This window comes from Phyllobates terribilis, unplaced genomic scaffold (assembly GCF_046119375.1).
Source record: "Phyllobates terribilis strain yellow unplaced genomic scaffold, ASM4611937v1 Scaffold_8__6_contigs__length_399053987, whole genome shotgun sequence".
In the NCBI taxonomy this organism is placed as follows: Eukaryota; Metazoa; Chordata; class Amphibia; order Anura; family Dendrobatidae; genus Phyllobates; species Phyllobates terribilis.
In genome coordinates this window covers 110,723,851-110,747,290 of record NW_027362768.1, presented here as the reverse complement: position 1 = coordinate 110,747,290, position 23,440 = coordinate 110,723,851, and the positions used below count along the sequence as shown (strand labels likewise).

The 23,440-nt window shown below is 46.9% G+C and overlaps 1 protein-coding gene across 1 annotated transcript in view; it reads right to left on the bottom strand.

The window, feature by feature from the left end:
* The window catches only part of ABCD3 (ATP binding cassette subfamily D member 3), a 53,677-nt gene extending 39,776 nt beyond the window's left edge, over nt 1–13,901 (bottom strand). The window contains exon 1 of the mRNA XM_073643226.1: nt 13,744–13,901. Within this exon, the coding sequence (XP_073499327.1) occupies nt 13,744–13,847 (104 nt within the window). The 5' untranslated portion in view covers nt 13,848–13,901. The remainder of the gene's footprint in view (nt 1–13,743) is intronic.
* Between the last annotated feature and the right edge of the window lie 9,539 nt (nt 13,902–23,440).

Genomic DNA, 23,440 nt, shown 5'->3' with positions numbered 1-23,440 from the left:
ACAAGTGACTTTCTTTCCCTGATTAAAAGGGCTTTCCCATAAAGGAATTGTATCATTTAACCACAGGATAAAGGTCTGCTCCCTCTGACCCCCATTAGAATGGTTGTGCGGAGCCCCTTGTACCTCCACACTGCATAACGGCAGTGCTGGCATGGAGCAAGGGTCTAGCATGCCTCCTGCTTCTCCATTTAACGCCAATGGGGCTAAAGAAAAAGTGCTGCAGTCTCCACCAGTCCCATAGACTTGGATAAGAGAAGCAGGGTGCACGCTCCAATGCTCGGGGGTGGTCCGAGAAATCAGACACGTATATAAAATTAAGGCTATGTTCACACTAGGCATTTTTTCAGTTGTGTTTTTTATGGAAATTTTCAGCTGCGTTTTACAGTACCAGCTAAGTCTATCAGAGTTCAGAAATTTCATGCACACAGCTGGTTGTTTTTGTCCTCTGTATTTTGTGCATTGCACAATAGAGCATGTCACTTCTTTCACAGCGTTTTCACCCATCGAAAGCAATGGGCAGTTGAAAAACGCTGAAAAAAACGCAGGTATCAGGTTTTGCTGCGTTTTTAGTGAAAAAAGCAAGTACAGCAGTATGTGAAACCCCTTTATTCTTGCGATTTTCCCAAGTTTAAACCATCTTGTCTTGGCCACCTGAGATGACAGTTTTGATTAATGTAGTTTAATTAAATTAGTGATGTGCAAAACGTAAACATTCGCCGACCAAGGTGTGAGATTGAACAATACCTGTGGCCGACCAAGGCGTGAAATTGAACAATGCCTGAGCAACTCAAATAGCAGACTAAACTGTGAAAGTAAAAACAGTGTCCTACAAACTCAATGCTCTTCGAATGTCTTCGGTAAACTATTCCAGACCAGTTCCCCTCCCCCCACTGATACATTTGTAATTCTCGTTACACTGCTCAAAAAAATAAAGGGAACACTCAAATAACACATCCTAGATCTGAATGAATGAAATATTCTCATTGAATACTTTGTTCTGTACAAAGTTGAATGTGCTGACAACAAAATCACACAAAAATCATCAATGGAAATCAAATTTATTAACCAATGGAGGCCTGGATTTGGAGTCACCCCCAAAATTAAAGTGGAAAAACACACTACAGGCTGATCCAACTTTGATGTAATGTCCTTAAAACAAGTCAAAATGAGGCTCAGTATTGTGTGTGGCCTCCACGTGCCTGTATGACCTCCCTACAACGCCTGGGCATGCTCCTGATGAGGTTGCGGATGGTCTCCCGTGGGATCTCCTCCCAGACCTGGACTAAAGCATCCGCCAACTCCAGGACAGTCTGTGGTGCAACGTGACGTTGGTGGATGGATCGAGACATGATGTCCCAGATGTGCTCAATCGGATTCAGGTCTGGGAAACGGACTGGCCAGTCCATAGGTTCAATGCCTTCATTTTGCAGGAACTGCTGACACACTCCAGCCACATGAGGTCTGGCATTGTCCTGCATTAGGAGGAACTTAGGGCCAACCGCACCAGCATATGGTCTCACAAGGGGTCTGAGGATCTCATCTCGGTACCTAATGGCAGTCAGGCTACCTCTGGCAAGCACATGGAGGGCTGTGCGGCCCTCCAAAGAAATGCCAACCCACACCATTACTGACCTACTGCCAAACCGGTCATGCTGAAGGATGTTGCAGGCAGCAGATCGCTCTCCACGGCGTCTCCAGACTCTGTCACGTCTGTCTCATGTGCTCATTGTGAACCTGCTTTCATCTGTAAAGAGCACAGGGTGCCAGTGGCAACTTTGCCAATCCTGGTGTTCTGCGGCAAATGCCAAGCGTCCAGCAAGATGTTGGGCTGCAAGCACAACTCCCATCTGTGGACGTTGGGCCCTCATACCACCCTCATGGAGTCGGTTTCTAACCGTTTGTGCAGACACGTACACATTTGTGGCCTGCAGGAGGTCATTTTGCAGGGCTCTGGCAGTGCTCCTCCTGATCCTCCTTGCACAAAGGAGGAGCTAGCGGTCCTGCTGATGCGTTGTTGCCCTCCTATGGCCCCCTCCACATCTCCTGGTGTACTGGCCTGTCTCCTGGTAGCGCCTCCAGCCTCTGGACACTACGCTGACAGACTCAGCAAACCTTCTTGCCACAGCTCGCATTGATGTGCCATCCTGGATGAGCTGCACTACCTGAGCAACTTCTGTGGGTTGTAGAGTCCATCTCATGCTACCACGAGTGTGAAAGCACAACCAACATTCAGAAGTGACCAAAACATCAGCCAGAAAGCGTTGGTACTGAGATGTGGTCTGTGGTCCCCACCTGCAGAACCACTCCTTTATTGAGGGTGTCTTGATAATTGCCAATAATTTCCATCTATTGTCTATTCCATTTGCACAACAGCATGTGAAATTGATTGTCAATCAGTGTTGCTTCCTAAGTGGACAGTTTGATTTCACAGAAGTTTGATTTACTTGGAGTTATATTCTGTTGTTTAAGTGTTCCCTTTATTTTTTTGAGCAGTGTAGTTTCACATGTCGTGCATTGGTGACCTGTGTTCATGCTCCTGTGTTGGAAGCAAAGCTGAACTTTGGGATCCTGAAAAAGGCAGCAAAAATTGCACCAAAACCTGCGTTTTAGACGCTGCTTCTTTTCTGCCAAGAGAGCAGGTTTTCCTGCAGAAAAAAAAAATGCATCAAAAACGCCCTGTGTGAAAATAGCCTAACAGGGTCCTTGCAGAGTCAGAAATAGACATATTTGAGCTTTCAAATCAGCAGTTCCGGACATCCAGGGTTAACTGCAGACACCAATGATTTATCAGTAATGAGAAATGTAATCCTTCAGTATTAGGTGTGGCTCAGAAATACAGGTTTACTGTAGACGAATCGAACAACTTCCAAAGTAAGCTCCAAAATGCACGTCACCCCTCCTGGAAGGACGGATCGATGCCTCGTGAATCAGCTCTATACTGTAAGTGATATGTGCGGTTTACTAGGGAAACCACGAGGTTGGAGAAGTTAAGGTGTTTTCAAGCCACTGAAATTTGCATAGTAAATGAAGAGGTGAGTGAGGTGCCATAGTGAGGGCAAGGTGGCAGGAAACCAGGCAATCACTATATACAACTAAGGCTACAGCCAGCCCACGTTACCCAGTAATAAGAGCCAAGAGGGAAGCCACACCCTACAGCGATTCACATATAATCAGATGGTTATACACTTACATGGAATGGATCTACAGAATAACAAGTACATGTACTTCATCACATGGGAGACAGGTGTCTGACTGCTGAAGGGTATGTGCACTGCCGCACCATTCAAAGTCTATGGGACTGATAGAGATAACAGTACAGCGCTCCATTATCATCATCATCAGTCCCATAATCATGTGCGGCCATCGCTCAAAGTGGGGGGGCTACAAGACCCTTGTTCTCATGATCGCTGGGATCAGGAGCCTATCCTGTAGACAGAACCTAGAATAAAAACAAAATGAGCAAATACCCTGCAGCAAGTAAGTAAATAAATAGTAATAGTACATGGAAATAACATAGGGGACTTAGCTGACACTGTTTTGATCAAAAAAGCGTAAAAGTCATCCCACTGCAACAAGGTGTACCCAATCAGGATGGACCCTAACTCTTGTAGTTCACCTTGAAAAATATAAGAGGGCAGAGCAGGGGCATAGTTGTCCCTTTTTGGGCACGTGCAGGTGTTGAAAAAAGTGACATGCTCTATTTTCCAAAAACCCAACCAAGGCACAAAATACACAGCAACAAAAAAGAACATGCGTGAACAGAGAATACTGGTTTCACATAGACTTTGCTGGTACTGGAAAACGCAGCTGAAAATGTGCAAAAAAATCTGCTGCAAAATACGCTGAAAAACCCAACGTGTGTGAACATAGCCTAAAGGGGTCTGTAATCACTATATGACTGCAGCTGCCGAATCGTGACAGTCTACAATGTGCACACAATAACAATTCCACAGTATTCCCAGTGTAAGTGGGAGATCGAATGGATGCCATTTGCATCTCCAGTGTTTTTAACAAAAAAAATACCCCAAAATATCAGATAATAGTTTTACCGGTAACTTAATTTCCATGCTATTATTTAAATCAGAAGATCTGGATCACGCTGTCATTGATCAGGAAGTTAAAACAATAAATAAATAACGTTACAATTTACTCTTTTCTGAATTGTAGATTTCTTATTCTTCAATAAAAGACTTTAAAAGTAAGCACAGTAAATTGTCTTATGTGTATTGCACCTGTTATCTGGGCAGATTGCAGGTAAAAGGTCCTGAATTATTAATGTGTAAGTGCGGGGTGACAAAACAGTGACATATGCTACCAATGAATCATCAGGCTCCTTCCATAAAGCTGTAGATCAGGGGCCGAGGTCAAAGATTTATCTCCAGCTCCTTCCTAAGGAATAAAATTACTTAAATGACAGATTCACGGTATATTTGGTGACCATTCAAAAACATATTGGGGTAATAACAATTCCCCTTTGGAAACTGGAACATTCCTTTAAAGTGTCATTCGCCCTACAAATCCTTTTAAATTCTATAATCGGGGTAACGTTAAGATGGTTAGGCTCGGTCCAAATCTGCAATATGAGATTGTGCGGACTAACATTGCATCACTGCTGATCCCAGTGATTGGCTGCAGCGGTCATGTGTGCTGTAGTCGTGATATCTCTGCATCAGCATGTAAACAATCACCGGAAGCAGCGGCAGAGAGGCAGCGCTAAACAGGGAAAGGCAAAGGGAGTTAAAATATTTATAGGAGGAACAACCCATTAATAAATGTGGGCTGAACGCTGCACAAGTCAGGTGAACTAGCAAAGTGACAGCGTACGTCAGTGCCATCTTTACATCCATAGTGTGATCCAAACAAACCCTATGATTGTCATCTCACCTTTATACACACTACGGCGGTAAAGAAACTTTATGAACGCTCGTGCGGTTGTAACCTTTGCCTTACTGAGGCCATGCCGCATCCTCCGTCACACCTAGTTAATAATATAAGGAGACATCAGCACATTGAACAGTCTGAGATAAAAAGGACTTGATAACGTCTTGTCCCCAGTTATGAAATTATGTAACAGGAGGCTCCTTCTGCTCTGTGAAGGTTTCGACCGTCACCTCCTCACTGTGTGGTTTATAACTACTGGTCCCATACCAGTGACTTGGGAGAGCCGTGGGGCTCCCATATATTTTTTGGGGAAAAAAAGCAATTCTGGCCTTGTATTTGAGCTTTATTTTACAGCATTCACCAAGCAGTATAAATGACTATTCTGCAGGTGGATACCATGGCAGAGATTACAAATGTATGGTTTTCTTTTACGATTTTGGAAGCACTCAAAGACTTGGGGAGGATTGGAGCAGCTGGGTCAGGAGTTGAAGAGGGGAATGATAAATGCAGGGACAAGTGACTTCCTGTTTCTAAATAGAGCAGAGAAAAGAGAAGAATTAACTAAGCAGAAATGAAAATGAGCAATTGTAAGTACACAGTGCTATATAATATGATGATTGCAATATATTAAGAGGATAAAAACTTTGACAGAAGGAGTATTTCTTTAATCAATAGCTCTTGGAATAATAATTTCCACAATTGGAAGTGTTTTAAAAAAATAAAAAAAATAGTTCTTCTGCTGCGATAATCTTATAAATGTGCCCCTGCTATGTATTGTGTAATGGCTGTGTCCGGCCATAAAGAGCTGCTCCAGTTTATAGTCGGCACTACCGCAGCCCTGGGAAGATAGCGTAAATCACTTCTGGTAAGTGACTATATGGACAACAAAGCAGGGACTCGCAGCTGCTGCTGAGGTAACACATTTCCCTGCCTGTTTGATCATAGGAGTGAGTGTTTCTGCCGCATGACCAGCCCTGTGAGCTCATCATAAATCAAGCTGGTGACGTAGAATCTTTAGCAGTTGCGGAGCTTATAGTCATATACAGTTAGTGTATATGTCACTAACTTGATTTAGAATGAGCTCACAGGGCTGGTGGTGCAGCGGAAACAATCACTCCTGTGATAAAACAGGCAGGGAAATGTGTTACCTCAAAGCTGTATAATATACTTACTTATATGTGACTTATGCCATCTCCCTTGGCCAGGAGCTGTAGTATATGCCAATCATGAACTTCTGCAGCTCTGCATGGTCCAACACAGCCCTACACAGTACATAGGAACACATTTATAAGATTCCCAGGACAGGAACATTATTTCACACATCAAATTGTGGAACTTATTATTCCAAAATCTATTAATTAAAATGTACTTAATTTTTAGGACAACCCCTTTAATTCCTTAATAACCAGGCCTAAAACAGCCCAGAGGGGCTTTACATTATTAAAAAAAAAATTAGCTTCAATCACTTGGGTGTAGCCACACCGGTACTCCCCATCATTCTCTATTTGCTTTTCTTCAGAAGTAGTGCTGTCTAAGCACAGAACCAATAACAGCCGACTAAAAAGAAAACCACTTCAAACAAAGTTTATCACTAAAGTTAAAAATTACATGATAGAATAAAAAACATTATAAAATACTTAAGGTGGTAGTTATGTCAATGCAACCCATGTTATTGGGGGTAACCTGTACCTATAATCAAGTCCAATAAATCCTGAAACTTTCAGAGACAGAAGTACTTGTGAACAATTGGCGAGTCCTCAGATTTCACGTCTCCAAAACACAATTGTAACTGTTCTTTTTCACACAGTGGATCCTTTGTCCTATTCTCCAGCATTGGGTTAGGAATTCTACTTTTTGTAAATCAGCTTATTATTTCTTAAAAGGACATGAATGACTAATTATCCACAATGCAAAGTAAAAATCCAACACCATGCTATATAATCCAAAGGAAGAAAAAAAACTTTGATTTCACTTTTTATCTACGAGTTTCCAGGTCCTAACAAATTATCTATTTTTTCGGATCAACTTTAAAATGTTTGTTATACGCTGTTATAGATATACCGTAATATACACAAAAATACATCAAACACCTATCAAGAAATGAAGTGAAATCCCAGTCAGCAGAAAAATACCATGATCTTACTCAAAACAGAATTAAAGTACATATATGAAAACAGTGATGTCTATCAGGAAAGATACCTGATCGCTACATTCTATGGGACATAGAATGTGAAGAGAATTAGAAATTGCACCAACTCTCGTGTCGAAGCATTAATAATAATAAAAAAAAAAATGTATAATCATGTACGATAAACATCCAAGAGGAAACACAACTATCAGCAAAAATCTACGTATATAATACACCTATTATACCACAGTCAGGTAGACTGAACAATAGCCCCAAAAAATAAAGTGAAAGTCTCAGCACCATCTAATGTGTTTCGCTTTAGCTTCCTCAAGGGCGCTTATGTATCCAGAGTTAGAGCTTTTACTCTAGTACGGAGCTGCATTCACAACTATTGGAAACATCATATGACTGATCTGTACAGACATTAGGCCAACAAGGTACGATGTCAGAGTTCCAAAGCTGAAGCCAGCAGAATTATGCATTCAACTCAATAGAAAACACCGGATGTAAATTGGCATAATTACAAGATAAGCAACAGAATGTAGATGAAGTGATATTGTTGTATCACACGACTGTTGTAGCCTCTAATATTTCAGCAGCACGGACGTCTGCTCAGACAGAATACTGATGATCAGTAAGTGGTTGTCCAGTAGTGGACAATCTTTTAAAATAACCAAGGACAGGTCCTGACAAAGTTTGTCTATATAGTCTTCTTGTGGAAGTATACCTTCCACTTTGGAGGGTGCAGTTTTGGGCACCTTTGGCTCATTGTGGTCCACAACTTGTGGGCCTACAGCTTTTGCAAAACTACAACTCAGCAGGTTGTACCAAAAAAAAAAAAATACAGGTCAAGACGAAGTAGGAACTGGATATGTATCCATCATAGCGTTGCCTAATTTTAAAACTAGTTAAAAAAAAAGGGATCAATGTTTAGGAAACCCATATACCAGCTTATGTTTATTTATGGTGCTAAGACTTCTTTAAAATACAATCAAGTTCTTTTTAACCCAAAAAAGCCTGCATCACCCCTTTCATACATGCCTTCATGGTTTCACAATCCAACAGAAGCATTACCATACAATTCCTGTTACACCACATGGTGGTCTGTACAGTGACGGCTACTCATGGCTGTCAGCACAGGAAACAGAGGAGCGAGTGCATCATATAACGTCCCTATTGTGAGGTCCGGAGTACGGAGGTGCTGTACATTATTTGCACATGTAATCCCATAATTACAATTTATGGGATGGCTGTATAAACAGGCAGAAACACAGTGATAATGAGCTTGTAAGAGCAGGTATGTCCTATAAAGGTTCCCAGGGAGGTCAGGAAATAGGCAGATTTCAGCAGGATAAATGACATGCTGCGGATCTCACAGCCGCAGTGCTGGTCACTTTATGCTGCAGATACATGTCACAGCGGCTGCAAGAGATTTCTTAACATGTTCACTGCTGGTTCTGTAAAATGCAGTGGATTTTTAATGCAGCAGATCTTCCGCCTAGAAAATCCGCTGAAGTCGCACTCTATGGGAATGTACCTTTAAGTTGTCGTTATGATCAGCTGATCCCTATGGGGGTCACTACCGGCAGGTGAAATGTGGTATTACATGGTGGCCATTTAAATTAATGAATATCTATTAAAAGGGATTTCTGGTTTCAATTTTTTTTATGGCAAAGGCTTCCGGTACATAAAAATATAGTCAGATACACAACCCCCTGCTGCACCAAATCTTTTTTTTTTTTATATGGCTGCAAAAGGTGAAGATGCAACAGCATTGCATGACCAGTGCAGCCAATCAACTGAGCTTGGTGATTGGCTGCAGCAGTCACATGATATCATTATGACATCACTGCTGCAGCCATATTGAAAAATACTGGGGAGGGGAGAGATGCAGTGGAAAACCAGAGCTGGAGTGACAGGGGTTAAAAGCAGCTAACTTACTTATTTTCACATGCAGCAAATCTGCCAAAAAAAAGAATAAAATCATTGATACAAGGAATAACCCTGAAAACACTGCAACATTCTCTGTAATGTGTAAATGTAGCTCAAGGCTGTTGTGTCTGGATCCAAAACAAAATTATATATCCAACCGAAACAGGGGATGGGCCAAGCCTGGTCACAGGTGTCTATTCACTGACAGCAAGCAGAGATGGAACACATAAATTACAAAGTGGAATTGCTGATTGTACAATGCTTACGTCTTATTTAGGTAGCGCCAGAAATCCTTTTCAGGCTAAGTTCAGATACTGAATTATGGGCATTTAAAGCACCACTCCAGCAGGTTTTTTTATTGCAATGCTGGAGTGGAGTCATAGTAGCGTATGGCACCGGATGTGATATGCTAATGACATTCAACTCCAGCTCGTGAGCTAAGTGTCAGTGCTCTGTGCTCAGATCCTCTCTCATCAGAGAATCCCAGCACAGGTGCGGGGGAGACAGAGAAATTAATTTCTCCATTGCCAGTGTCCGCAGGAATCACAATGCACTTGGATGACATCCGAGTGCAGTGCGATGTTTCACACGCACCCATAGACTTCTATGAGTGCGTGCGATCCAAACAGATGAAGATGGCAACTGGTGAGAAAGACAAGGGGCAGGGAACTTAGATTGGTAGCACCACTCCAGCTCTGCAATACAAAAAATGATGGATTGCTACTTCTATGGCTGATCCCTATAGCACAGGGTTCCCCAACTCCAGTCCTCAAGGCCCACCAACAGGTCATGTTTTCAGGATTTCCTTAGTATTACACAGGTGATAATTGCATCACCTGCACAGGCAATAATTCCATCACCTGTGCAATACTAAGGAAATCCTGAAAACATGACCTGTTGGTGGGCCTTGAGGACTGGAGTAGGGGAACCCTGCTATAGCAGACAGGTGCAGGAGCGGCCTGATATTTACATGTGCTATAGAAGCCTACAAGCTAGCTCAAAATTAATGCATCCTTCCCAATGTTAAGAAACACACACAATAAAATATGCAGAAACCCCCCTAAAACCACTGTAGGGGACCCCAGAAAACACCTGCTCATACCACATAAGTAATCTACAAAGGAGTCCACAGGACAATGGAGAATCCACTACGCAGATCACAAGCTGCATCCCACCACATAATAGTTATGCAGTCAGAGTCCTCAATGATTCTAGCCCCTGTAGATGTGAAGAGGCAGGAGAGATCTGCCGGCTGAGCGAGTCTCATCTACTTTTCAAAAAAAGCAGAAATGAAAAAACAACAGCAAACACAGTACATGTGAACACGGCCTAAAACTGCTTTGGTTTGGATACTTCCTGTTACTTAACTTTGCTTAAACTTTACTAATAATGTCAGGTGCGGATTACAAACGTTTTCGCTATAGAAATGCAAATGCATTTTATTTTTTTATCTGTGGATTTTCCACTTCTCCTTCAAGTCTATGGAGAAAATCCACATAAATAAATCGCACATTTACCCAAAGAGAAATTGTCATTTTACGGAATGCAAAATCTCTCGCAGGTCAGATTCTGCAGCTGAAAACAAAAGCCCCAATGAGCAGAACTACATTACATTTTTTTGCACAACGAAAATATGCAGCGGAGAAAAAAAAGCAGCAAATACCGGTCCTCAGGGTGAGACTATGGCTTTAGGGTATGTGCACAGGCTGCGTATTTGCTGCGGAGCTTCAGTGCAGATTTGTAAGTATATAATCTGCAGGGTGACACAGCGCCGGATTACACCGAACACGGTTCATCTACAGGCTGCAAAAACTGTAAAGTGTAGAAGCGGATGTGGGAGCAGCAGGGGGCAATGTGCAGAGATTATCATACGACACCCGGATATCACTCACATGATACAAAGGTTACAATAATGAATTCATCAGGATTCCTCTTATCAGGGGAGAATCTCTCCAGCCCTGTCCTATAAATACACTATACAGCCATCCCCCGCTAGATGCCCCCTACATGGCAGCTGTCAGTGCCAGCGCCACCCATCCCCTATTTACATGCTGTCAGTGCCACCACCACCCGCCCCCTATATACCCACTGTCAGGACCGCCACCACCCGCCCCCTATGTGCCCGCTGTCAGTGCCGCCACCACCCGCCCCCTATGTGCCCGCTGTCAGTGCCGCCACCACCCAGCCCCCTATGTGCCCGCTGTCAGTGCCGCCACCACCCGCCCCCTATGTGCCCGCTGTCAGTGCCGCCACCACCGAGCCCCCTATGTGCCCGCTGTCAGTGCCGCCACCACCCGCCCCCTATGTGCCCGCTGTCAGTGCCGCCACCACCCGCCCCCTATGTGCCCGCTGTCAGTGCCGCCACCACCCAGCCCCTATGTGCCCGCTGTCAGTGCCACCACCACCCGCCCCCTATGTGCCCGCTGTCAGTGCCACCACCAGCCCTCTATATACCCGCTGTCAGTGCCACCACCTGCCCCCTATATACCCGCTGTCAGTGCCACCACCTGCCCCCTATATACCCGCTGTCAGTGCCACCACCTGCCCTCTATATACCCGCTGTCAGTGCCACCACTGGCTCCCTATATATCCGCTGTCAGTGCCACCACCACCAGCCCTCTATATACCCGCTGTCAGTGCCACAACCCGCCCTCTATATACCGGCTGTCAGTGCCACCACCACCTGCCCTCTATATACGCGCTGTCAGTGCCACCACCACCTGCCCTCTATATACCGCTGTCAGTGCCACCACCACCTGCCCTCTATATACCGCTGTCAGTGCCACCACCACCTGCACTCTATATACCCGCTGTCAGTGCCACCACCACCTGCCCTCTATATACCCGCTGTCAGTGCCACCACCACCACCTGCCCTCTATATACCCGCTGTCAGTGCCACCACCACCACCTGCCCTCTATATACCCGCTGTCAGTGCCACCACCACCTGCCCTCTATATACCCGCTGTCAGTGCCACCACTGGCCCCTTATATACCCGCTGTCAGTGCCACCACCACCAGCCCTCTATATACCCACTGTCAGTGCCACCACCACCAGCCCTCTATATACCCGCTGTCAGTGCCACCACCACCTGCCCTCTATATACCCACTGTCAGTGCCACCACCACCTGCCCTCTATATACCCACTGTCAGTGCCACCACCACCTGCCCCCTATATACCCACTGTCAGTGCCACCACCATCTGCCCTCTATATACCCGCTGTCACTGCCACCACCACCTGCCCTCTATATACCCGCTGTCAGTGCCGCCACCACCACCTGCCCTCTATATACCCGCTGTCAGTGCCGCCACCACCACCACCTGCCCTCTATATACCCGCTGTCAGTGCCACCACCACCACCACCTGCCCTCTATATACCCGCTGTCAGTGCCACCACCACCACCACCTGCCCTCTATATACCCGCTGTCAGTGCCACCACCACCACCTGCCCTCTATATACCCGCTGTCAGTGCCACCACCACCTGCCCTCTATATACCCGCTGTCAGTGCCACCACCACCTGCCCTCTATATACCCGCTGTCAGTGCCACCACCACCTGCCCTCTATATACCTGCTGTCAGTGCCACCACCTGCCCTCTATATACCTGCTGTCAGTGCCACCACCACCTGCCCTCTATATACCTGCTGTCAGTGCCACCACCTGCCCTCTATATACCCGCTGTCAGTGCAGCCACCACCTGCTCCCTATATACCCGCTGTCAGTGCCACCACCACCTGCCCCCTATATACCCACTGTCAGTGCCACCACCACCTGCCCCCTATATACCCACTGTCAGTGCCACCACCACCTGCCCCCTATATACCCACTGTCAGTGCCACCACCACCTGCCCCCTATATACCCACTGTCAGTGCCACCACCACCTGCCCCTATATACCCACTGTCAGTGCCACCACCACCTGCCCCTATATACCCGCTGTCAGTGCCACCACCACCTGCCCTCTATATACCCGCTGTCAGTGCCGCCACCACCACCTGCCCCCTATATACCCGCTGTTAGTGCCACCACCACCTGCCCTCTATATACCCGCTGTCAGTGCCGCCACCACCTGCCCTCTATATACCCGCTGTCAGTGCCACCACCACCTGCCCTCTATATACCCGCTGTCAGTGCCACCACCACCTGCCCTCTATATACCGCTGTCAGTGCCACCACCACCTGCCCTCTATATACCCGCTGTCAGTGCCACCACCACCTGCCCTCTATATACCCGCTGTCAGTGCCGCCACCACCTGCCCTCTATATACCCGCTGTCAGTGCCGCCACCACCTGCCCTCTATATACCCGCTGTCAGTGCCGCCACCACCACCTGCCCCCTATATACCCACTGTCAGTGCCGCCACCACCTGCCCCCTATATACCCGCTGTCAGTGCCGCCACCACCACCTGCCCCCTATATACCCGCTGTCAGTGCCACCACCCGCCCTCTATATACCCCGTGCAGGTTACTCCTTATGGCTCTGACAACTCATAACTAGCTCCGCCAGTCCCCAGGTTGTCAGTTCCTTTCCCCGTGCAGCAGGTGTGAGGTGACGGCTGCACAGAATCACTGACATATTAATAAGGACATTTCTGGGGGCTTCTGGCAATTCAGGGGGGTAATACAGTCTTAGAGGAGGAGCATGAGGAGAACTAGAAGTCCCAGCAATCCGTTGCAGGAGCAGCCGGGGGCTCAGGTGTCTCAATGACACAGGCAGGTGACAGAGTCCTCGGCCTGATCTCCGTGCCCGCAGCCGTCAGTCTCAATCCCGCCTCAGGCCTCCCCCCGCCACTCTCACCCGTTCGCTCCCCGCCGCTTGCTCAGCAGGTACAGCAGGACGAGAGCCGCCCCGGCCGCGGAGGAGTTGCGGACAGTCAGGTACTTGCTGTACACCGGCGCCATGGTCACTGTCAGAAGAGGAGGCGGGGCCGCCGGCCAAGGAGCATGCCGGGAACGTCGGGTGGCTCCACCCACAGTGCCATCACCATGGTAACGGCGTCTTTTACCGTGCCGGTCGGGCCTGTGCAGCCTGGTGTGCTGTTTGTTATAGTCAGTTCTAGCCCTATACACGATAAGCACTGTGTAGGGGAGAGCGCTGGGACCTGCGCCACTTGTGGGACTACAGATCCCAGACAGACAGGAAAGAGGGGCGTGTATTACCCATTACACCAGGGAAAGACAGCTATAGTGCCCCTTGTGATCCCATTAGTGTCCCCACCTACTACTGTACCACCAAAATGCCCCTCCCCACAGTATGATACCCTCTCAGTGCCCCCACACAGTATATGATACCCTCTCAGTGCCCCCACACAGTATATGATACCCTCTCAGTGCTCCCACACAGTATATGATACCCTCTCAGTGCCCCCACACAGTATATGATGCCCTCTCAGTGCCCCCACACAGTATGATGCCCTCTCAGTGCCCCCACACAGTATATGATACCCTCTCAGTGCTCCCACACAGTATATGATACCCTCTCAGTGCTCCCACACAGTATATGATACCCTCTCAGTGCTCCCACACAGTATATGATACCCTCTCAGTGCTCCCACACAGTATATGATACCCTCTCAGTGCCCCCACACAGTATATGATGCCCTCTCAGTGCCCCCACACAGTATGATGCCCTCTCAGTGCCCCCACACAGTATATGATACCCTCTCAGTGCTCCCACACAGTATATGATACCCTCTCAGTGCTCCCACACAGTATATGATACCCTCTCAGTGCTCCCACACAGTATATGATACCCTCTCAGTGCTCCCACACAGTATATGATACCCTCTCAGTGCTCCCACACAGTATATGATACCCTCTCAGTGCCCCCACACAGTATATGATACCCTCTCAGTGCCCCCCACACAGTATGATGCCCTCTCAGTGCCCCCACACAGTATATGATACCCTCTCAGTGCCCCCACACAGTATGATGCCCTCTCAGTGCCCCCACACAGTATATATGATACCCTCTCAGTGCCCCCACACATTATATATGATACCCTCTCAGTGCCCCCACACAGTATGATACCCTCTCAGTGCCCCCCACACAGTATGATGCCCTCTCAGTGCCCCCACACAGTATATGATACCCTCTCAGTGCCCCCCACACAGTATAATGCCCTCTCAGTGCCTCCACACAGTATATGATACCCTCTCAGTGCCCCCCACACAGTAGGATACCCTCTCAGTGCCCCCACACAGTATATGATACCCTCTCAGTGCCCCCACACAGTATATGATACCCTCTCAGTGCCTCCACACAGTATATGATGCCCTCTCAGTGCCCCCACACAGTATATGATACCCTCTCAGTGCCCCCACACAGTATATGATACCCTCTCAGTGCCCCCACACAGTATGATGCCCTCTCAGTGCCCCCACACAGTATGATGCCCTCTCAGTGCTCCCACACAGTATATGATACCCTCTCAGTTCCTCCACACAGTATGATACGATGCTGAAGTTGGTTTCTTATTCAGGTTTAATTACAAAAAATAGATAAATGAATGAAAAAATATATTACAGCGAGGTGCCCTGATGTGAAAACGCTTAATGTCATAAAACTGGCACAAAAATGGGCATCAAAGTGGGCACTGAAGGGCGTTACTGAAAGCGTTAAATGACTTTGGGCCACTGATCTCATACCAGTATTTCATACATAGCGATGACCCACATAATATTCTGGTTCCTCCAGCCTGGCCCAAATGGGTTATGGGCATCAAAATGGGCATCAAAGTGGGCAAATAGCCACTTTTCACAGATTTGAATAAGTAACTGGTGTTTTTCAGGGATTAAATTACTTTGGGCCACTGATCTCACACCGTCACTACAAACAGAATGATGGCCCACATCAAATTCAGGTCACTCCAGCCTGGCCCAAATGGGTTCTGGGCATCAAAATGGGCATCAAAGCAGGCAAACAGCCACTTTTCACAGATTTCAATAAGTAACTGGTGTTTTTCATTGGTTAAATGACTTTGGGCCACTAATCTCACACCACCACTACATACATAGTGATGGCCCACATAATATTCAGGTCACTCCAGCCTGGCCTAAATGGGTTCTGGGCATCAAAGCGGGCAAATAACCACTTTTCACAGATTTGAATAAGTAACTGGTGTTTTTCAGGGGTTAAATTACTTTGGGCCACTGATCTCATACCGCCACTACAAACACAATGATGGCCCACATCAAATTCAGGTCACTCCAGCCTGGCCCAAATGGGTTCTGGGCATCAAAATGGGCATCAAAGCAGGCAAATAGTCACTTTTCACAGATTTGAATAAGTGTTACTTATCGGCCACTGATCTCATGAGTGCATTATACTATATAGGGGTGCATTGTACTGTATGGACTATGGAGTGCATTATACTATATGGGAGTGCATTATACTGTATGGACTATGGGGGTGCATTATGCTGTATGGACTATGGGGGTGCATTATGCAGTATGGACTATGGGGGTGCATTATGCTGTATGGACTATGGGGGTGCATTATGCTGTATGGACTATGGGGGTGCATTATACTGTATGGACTATGGGGGTGCATTATACTGTATGGACTATGGATGCATTATACTGTATGGACTATGGGGGTGCATTATACTGTATGGACTATGGGGGTGCATTATACTGTATGGACAATGTGAAGGTTTGTGTGGGGTCCATCATGCTGTGTGGGGGCCATTATATAGTGTGGAGAGGTGGGGGGCCATTATATTGTATGTAGGCCCATTATACTGCATGGAGTGCTGTGTGGGGGCACAGTTGCGGGATCATACTGTGTTGGGGTCACCATACTCTTCCGGGACAGTTGAGGGGTGGGGTTCAGTAGGAGAGCACACATTACCAGTAGTATGGACACATATGACAGCGGCTCAGTATTGGGGTATCAGCAGGATAAGGCGTTTGTGCAGCTTGGAGATAAATGGAGACGCTGCCTGAAATGTGAGAAGTCAGGTGTCATGTCGGTTTTGGCCAGAAAATATGGAAAAAGTGAACAACTCCACCAGAAAGAACATCAGCTGTAAGTCACTATATATAACTGAGCTTTAACCCTTTTATGACATGTTCCGTAATAGTACGACACACGTCATAACCCCCTGTTTGGTGCACCTTTTGAGTCGTACCTTTACAGGCAATTGTCAGCTGATCTATACAGCTGACATGTGCCCGCAACATCCGCGGGTGGAATCGCGATCCACCAGCGGCTGTTAAAATGTTAAATGCCAATGTCAATCTCTGACAGCGGCATTTATCTTCTGCTTCCGGGAAGCGCGTCATAGGCTCCACCCATCGGTGAACCAGTCACATGATCACGGGTCACCGATGGGTTATTATTGCAAGTGAGTAAATCTGCTACACACAGGCCATCTGTTCATCGTCTGTATATAGCAGAGCCAATCAAGCAACTGCTGCTTCTAGTCTCCCATGGAGACTATAGAATCAAACAAAAAGTGTAAAAAATGTTTTTAAAAATATAAAAGTTTAAATCACCTCCCTTTTGCCCCAAACAAAATAAAACATGTACATATTTGGTTTCGCCTAGTTCAGAATTGCCCGATCTATCAATATAAATAATTAATCCAATCGATAAACGGCGTAACGAGAGAAAAAATCGAAACGCCAGAATTAAATTTTTTTGGTCGCCGCAACATTGCAATAAAATGCAATAATGGGCGATCAAAACATCAAATCTACCCCAAAATGGTATCAATAAAAACGTCACCTCAGCGCGCAAAAAATAAGCCCTTACCGGCCTCAGATCCCGAAAATGGAGAAGCTACAGGTCTCGGAAAATGGCGCAATTTTTTTTATGTTATGCAAACTTTTTTTTTTTTTCTCCACTTAAATAAAAAATTAACTACACATGTTTGGTGTCTACAAACTCGTTAAGACCTGGGGAATCATAATGGCTGGTTAGTTTTAGCATTCAGTGAACGTGGTAAAAAAAAAATCAGCTGTGGAATTGCACTTTTTTTGCAATTTCACCACACTTGGAATTTTTTTCCCAATTTTCTAGTACACAAAATGCTAAAATCATTGATGTAGTTCAAAAGTACAACTTGTCCCACAAATAATAAGCCCTCACATGGCCATATTGACCAAAAAAAAAAAAGTTATGGCTAAGGGAAGAAAGGGATCAAATCTGTGAAAAGTGGCTATTTACCCACTTTGATGCCCATTTTGATGCACAGAACCCATGTGAGCCAGGCTGGAGGAACCTGAATTTGATGTGGGCCATCACTATGTATGTAGTGGCAGTGTGAGATCAGTGGCACAAAGTCATTTAACCCCTGAAAAACACCAGTTAGGCTATGTGCCCACGATGCAGAAATGAAGCAGAAAATTTCTGCAGCATTTCTGCATCTCCCTGGCAGAAAAAACGCATGCAGATTGACAAGCGCTTTCCAGGCGATAGCATCACTTGGAAAGTGCTTGACAACCAGGTCACACTGTATAAATCCATGCAAACTGCATGGATTTATACAGTGTTAACCGTAAAAATAAAATAAAATAAAGGTATACTCACCCTCGATGCTCCGGCGTGGCTGCAGCGCTGCTTCCTGTCTGGTTCCCGGCTGCCGGCATATCGCGAGACAGAGCGGTGAAGGGCCTGCGGTCACATGACTGTGACGTCACCGAAGGTCCTTCAGCGATGCCGGCATGCAGAGAAGCCTTCGGAAAGGTGAATATAACTTTATTTGTTATTTTATTTTTTTTTACAGGTAGAATGGTACCCAGGTCTAGATGAGAGTCTTCTCTCCTCCAGAACTGGGTACCATCCGCACATTGAAACGCATATAGAATCCGCTTGTCAAATGTACAGACGCGCATTCTATGCGTCTCAATGCAAGTCAATGGCGGGAGTTCCGCTGCGCTTCCGCAAAATTAAATGACATGCTGTGGATTTTTGTACGCAGCATAAACGCTGCGGAAAAATCCGCAGCATGTGCATAGAACATGCGGAATCCGCTTGGGGACCATGGGGTGCGGATTACCTAGCGTTTCACAAGCGTTTACGCTGCGGAAGTTCCGCAGCATAAACGCTTGAAAAACGCTACGTGGGCACCCAGCCTTACTTATTCAAATCTGTGAAAAGTGGCTGTTTGCCCAATTTGATGCCCATTCTGATGCCCAGAACCCATTTGGGCCAGGTTGGAAGGAACTGAATTTGATGTGGGCCATCACTATTTATGAAATACTGGTATGAGATCAGGGGCCCAAAGTCATTTAACCAATATAAAACACCAGTTACTTATTGAAATGTGTAAAAAGTGGCTATTTGCCCAATTTGATGCCCATTTTGATGCCCAGAACCCATTTGGGCCAGGCTGGAGGAACCTGAATTTGATGTGGGCCTTCATTCTGTTTGTAGTGGCGGTTGTGACATCAGTGGCCCAAAGTCATTTAACCCCTGAAAAACACCAGTTACTTATTCAAATCTGTGAAAAGTGGCTGTTTGCCCAATTTGATGCCCATTCTGATGCCCAGAACCCATTTGGGCCAGGCTGGAAGGAACTGAATTTGATGTGGGCCATCACTATATATGAAATACTGGTATGAGATCAGGGGCCCAAAGTCATTTAACCAATGAAAAACACCAGTTACTTATTGAAATGTGTGAAAAGTGGCTATTTGCCAACTTTGATGCCCATTTTGATGCCCAGCACCCATTTGGGCCAGGCTGGAGTGACCTGAATATTATGTGGGCAATCACTATGTATGAAATACTGGTATGAGATTAGTGGCCCAAAGTCATTTAACCCTTTCAGTAACGCCCTTCAGTGCCCACTTTGATGCCCACTTGTGTGCCAGTTTTATGACATTTGTAGCTGCTTTTAAGCGTTTTCACATCAGGGCACCTCGCTGCAATAAATTTTTTCATTTATTTATCTATTTTTTGTAATTTAACAGCAAAACAGAAATTGACGAATAAGAAACCAACTTCAGCCCCGAATAAGAAACCAACTTCAGCCCCGAATAATAAACTGGCCGAATAAGAAACCAACTTCAGCATCGTCAGTATGATGCCCTCTCAGTGCCTCCACACAGTATGATGCCCTCTCAGTGCCCCCACACAGTGTGATGCCCTCTCAGTGCCCCCACACAGTATATGATTCCCTCTCAGTGCCCCCACACAGTATATGATTCCCTCTCAGTGCCCCCACACAGTATATGATTCCCTCTCAGTGCCCCCACACAGTATATGATAACCTCTTAGTGCCCCCCACACAATATATGATACCCTCTCAGTGCCCCCACACAGTATGATGCCCTCTCAGTGCTCCCACACAGTATATGATGCCCTCTCAGTGTCCCCAACACAGTATGCTACCCTCTCAGTGCCCCCCACACAGTATGATGCCCTCTCAGTGCCCCCACACAGTATATAATGCCCTCTCTGTGCCCCACACAGTATATGATGCTCTCTCAGTGCCCCCACACAGTATATGATACCCTCTCAGTGCTCCCACACAGTATGATGCCCTCTCAGTGCTCCCACACAGTATATGATGCCCTCTCAGTGCTCCCACACAGTATGATGCCCTCTCGTGCCCCCCACACAGTGTATGATACCCTCTCAGTGCCCCCACACAGTATGATGCCCTCTTAGTGCCCCCCACAGTATGATGCCCTCTCAGTGCTCCCACACAGTATATGATGCCCTCTCAGTGCTCCCACACCGTATATGATGTCCTCTCAGTGCCCCAACACAGTATATGATGCCCTCTCAGTGCTTCCACACAGTATATGATGCCCTCTCAGTGCTCCCACACAGTATATGATACCCTCTCAGTGCCCCCACACAGTATATGTTGCCCTCTCAGTGCCCCCACACAGTATATGATACCCTCTCAGTGCCCCCACACAATATATGATACCCTCTCAGTGCCCCCACACAGTATATGATGCCCTCTCAGTGCTCCCACACAGTATATGATGCCCTCTCAGTGCCCTCACACAGTATATGATGCTCTCTCAGTGCCCCCACACAGTATATGATACCATCTCAGTGCTCCCACACAGTATATGATGCCCTCTCAGTGCCCCCACACAGTATGATGCCCTCTCAGTGCCTCCACATAGTATGATACCCTCTCAGTGCCCCCACACAGTATGATGTCCTCTCAGTGCCCCCACACAGTTTGATGCCCTCTCAGTGCCCCCACACAGTATGATGCCCTCTCAGTGCCCCCACACAGTATATGATGCCCTCTCAGTGCCCCCCACACAGTATGATACCCACTCAGTGCCCTCACACAGTATATGATGCCCTCTCAGTGCTCCCACACAGTATATGATACCCTCTCAGTGCCCCCCACACAGTATGATGCCCTCTCAGTGCCCTCACACAGTATATGATGCCCTCTCAGTGCCCCCACTCAGTATATGATACCCTCTCAGTGCCCCCCACACAGTATGATACCCTCTCAGTGCCCCCACACAGTATATGATACCCTCTCAGTGTCCCCCACACAGTATGATGTCCTCTCAGTGCCCCCACACAATATATTATACTCTCTCAGTGCCCCCATACAGTATGATGCCCTCTCAGTGCCCCCACACGGTATATGATACCCTCTCAGTGCTCCCACACAGTATATGATGCCCTCTCAGTGCCCCCCACACAGTATGCTAACCTCTCAGTGCCCCCCACACAGTATGATGCTCTCTCAGTGCCCTCACACAGTATATGATGCCCTCTCATTGCTCCCACACAGAATATAATGCCCTCTCAGTGCTCCCACACAGTATATGATACCCTCTCAGTGCTCCCACACAGTATATGATGCCCTCTCAGTGCCCCCACACAGTATGCTACCCTCTCAGTGCCCCCCACACAGTATGATGCCCTCTCAGTGCCCCCACACAGTATATGATGCCCTCAGTGCTCCCACACAGTATATGATGCCCTCTCAGTGCCCTCCACACAGTACGCTACCCTCTCAGTGCCCCCCACACAGTATGATGCCCTCTCAGTGCCCCCACACAGTATATGATGCCCTCTCAGTGCTCCCACACAGTATATGATGCCCTCTCAGTGCCCTCACACAGTATATGATGCCCTCTCAGTGCTTCCACACAGTATATGATGCCCTCTCAGTGCCCCACACAGTATATGATGCCCTCTCAGTGCCCCCACACAGTATGATGCCCTCTCAGTGACCCCACTCAGTATGATACCCTCTCAGTGCCCCCACACAGTATGATGCCCTCTCAGTGCCCCCACACAGTATGATGCCCTGTCAGTGCCCCCACACAGTATGATGCACTCTCAGTGCTCCCCGCACAGTATATGATGCCCTCTCAGTGCCTCCACACAATATGATACCCTCTCTGTGTCCCCCACATAGTATATGATACCCTCTCAGTGACCCCGCACAGTATCATGCCCTCTCAGTGCCCCCACACAGTATGATGCCCTCTCAGTGCCCCCCACACAGTATGATGCCCTCTCAGTGCCCCCCACACAGTATATGATACCCTCTAAGTGCCCCCACACAGTATATGATGTGGGGCTGAAGCTTTACCATTTAGCCATAATGTCAAGTGATAATGACTGGCAGCTTTTCTTGTCTTATGGGATCAACCATGAAAATACTCAGGATGTCTAAAAGTCATTGTGATTGTGATATTTGAAGAAAGTCAGATATCAGACTCACATATGAAAGTTACTCATCATTTGAATTTGGCTTGCTTGAAGTCTGTGTGAAAGTCCCAATGAGTTTCTGACAGGTTTGCACTGAAAAATCACGTAACCAAATAGAATGCCTAAGTTTCTTCAACTGAGTGTATAGCTCAATGGTAAGTGTACTCAGGGCCGGCTCCAGGTTTTTCTGGGCCCCGGGCGAAAGAGTCTCAGTGGGCCCTTTTAACACATACACGATTCATGATGCACAGATACGGCGGAGAAATAAATATATATATATTTATTTATTACACATGGCCCAGCCTGCCCCCTCATCCTTCACATACGCAGACATATGCGCGCGCACACACGGTACGCAGACATATGCACACGCACACACGGTACGCAGACATATGCGTGCGCACACACGGTACGCAGACATATGCACGCACACACGGTACGCAGACATATGCGTGTGCACACACGGTACGCAGACATATGTACACATACAGACATACACATAGATAAAACAGACAAATATATATACACAGTCATATACACTGACATTCACATACATGCACTCACACAGACCCATTACTAATATTTTTAATATGGGGATTGGGGAAGCCTCACTCACCTGTCCCCGGTCCAGTGTCCTGTCCAGCAGCTCCTCGGGTATGGGGCAGTGCAGGGCCCCCGGCGTGTCACAGACTTCATGGCCCTGGAACATCAGAGGGGCCCACTTGCGGTCGGGTCCGGGCCGCTCCCCCCCCCATCTGTGCAGGACCTCCGCTCCGACGGTGTTTGATTGCCGGCACTCCCCCAGACATGGCTGCGCGCTGTGCGGCTGTGTCTGCTA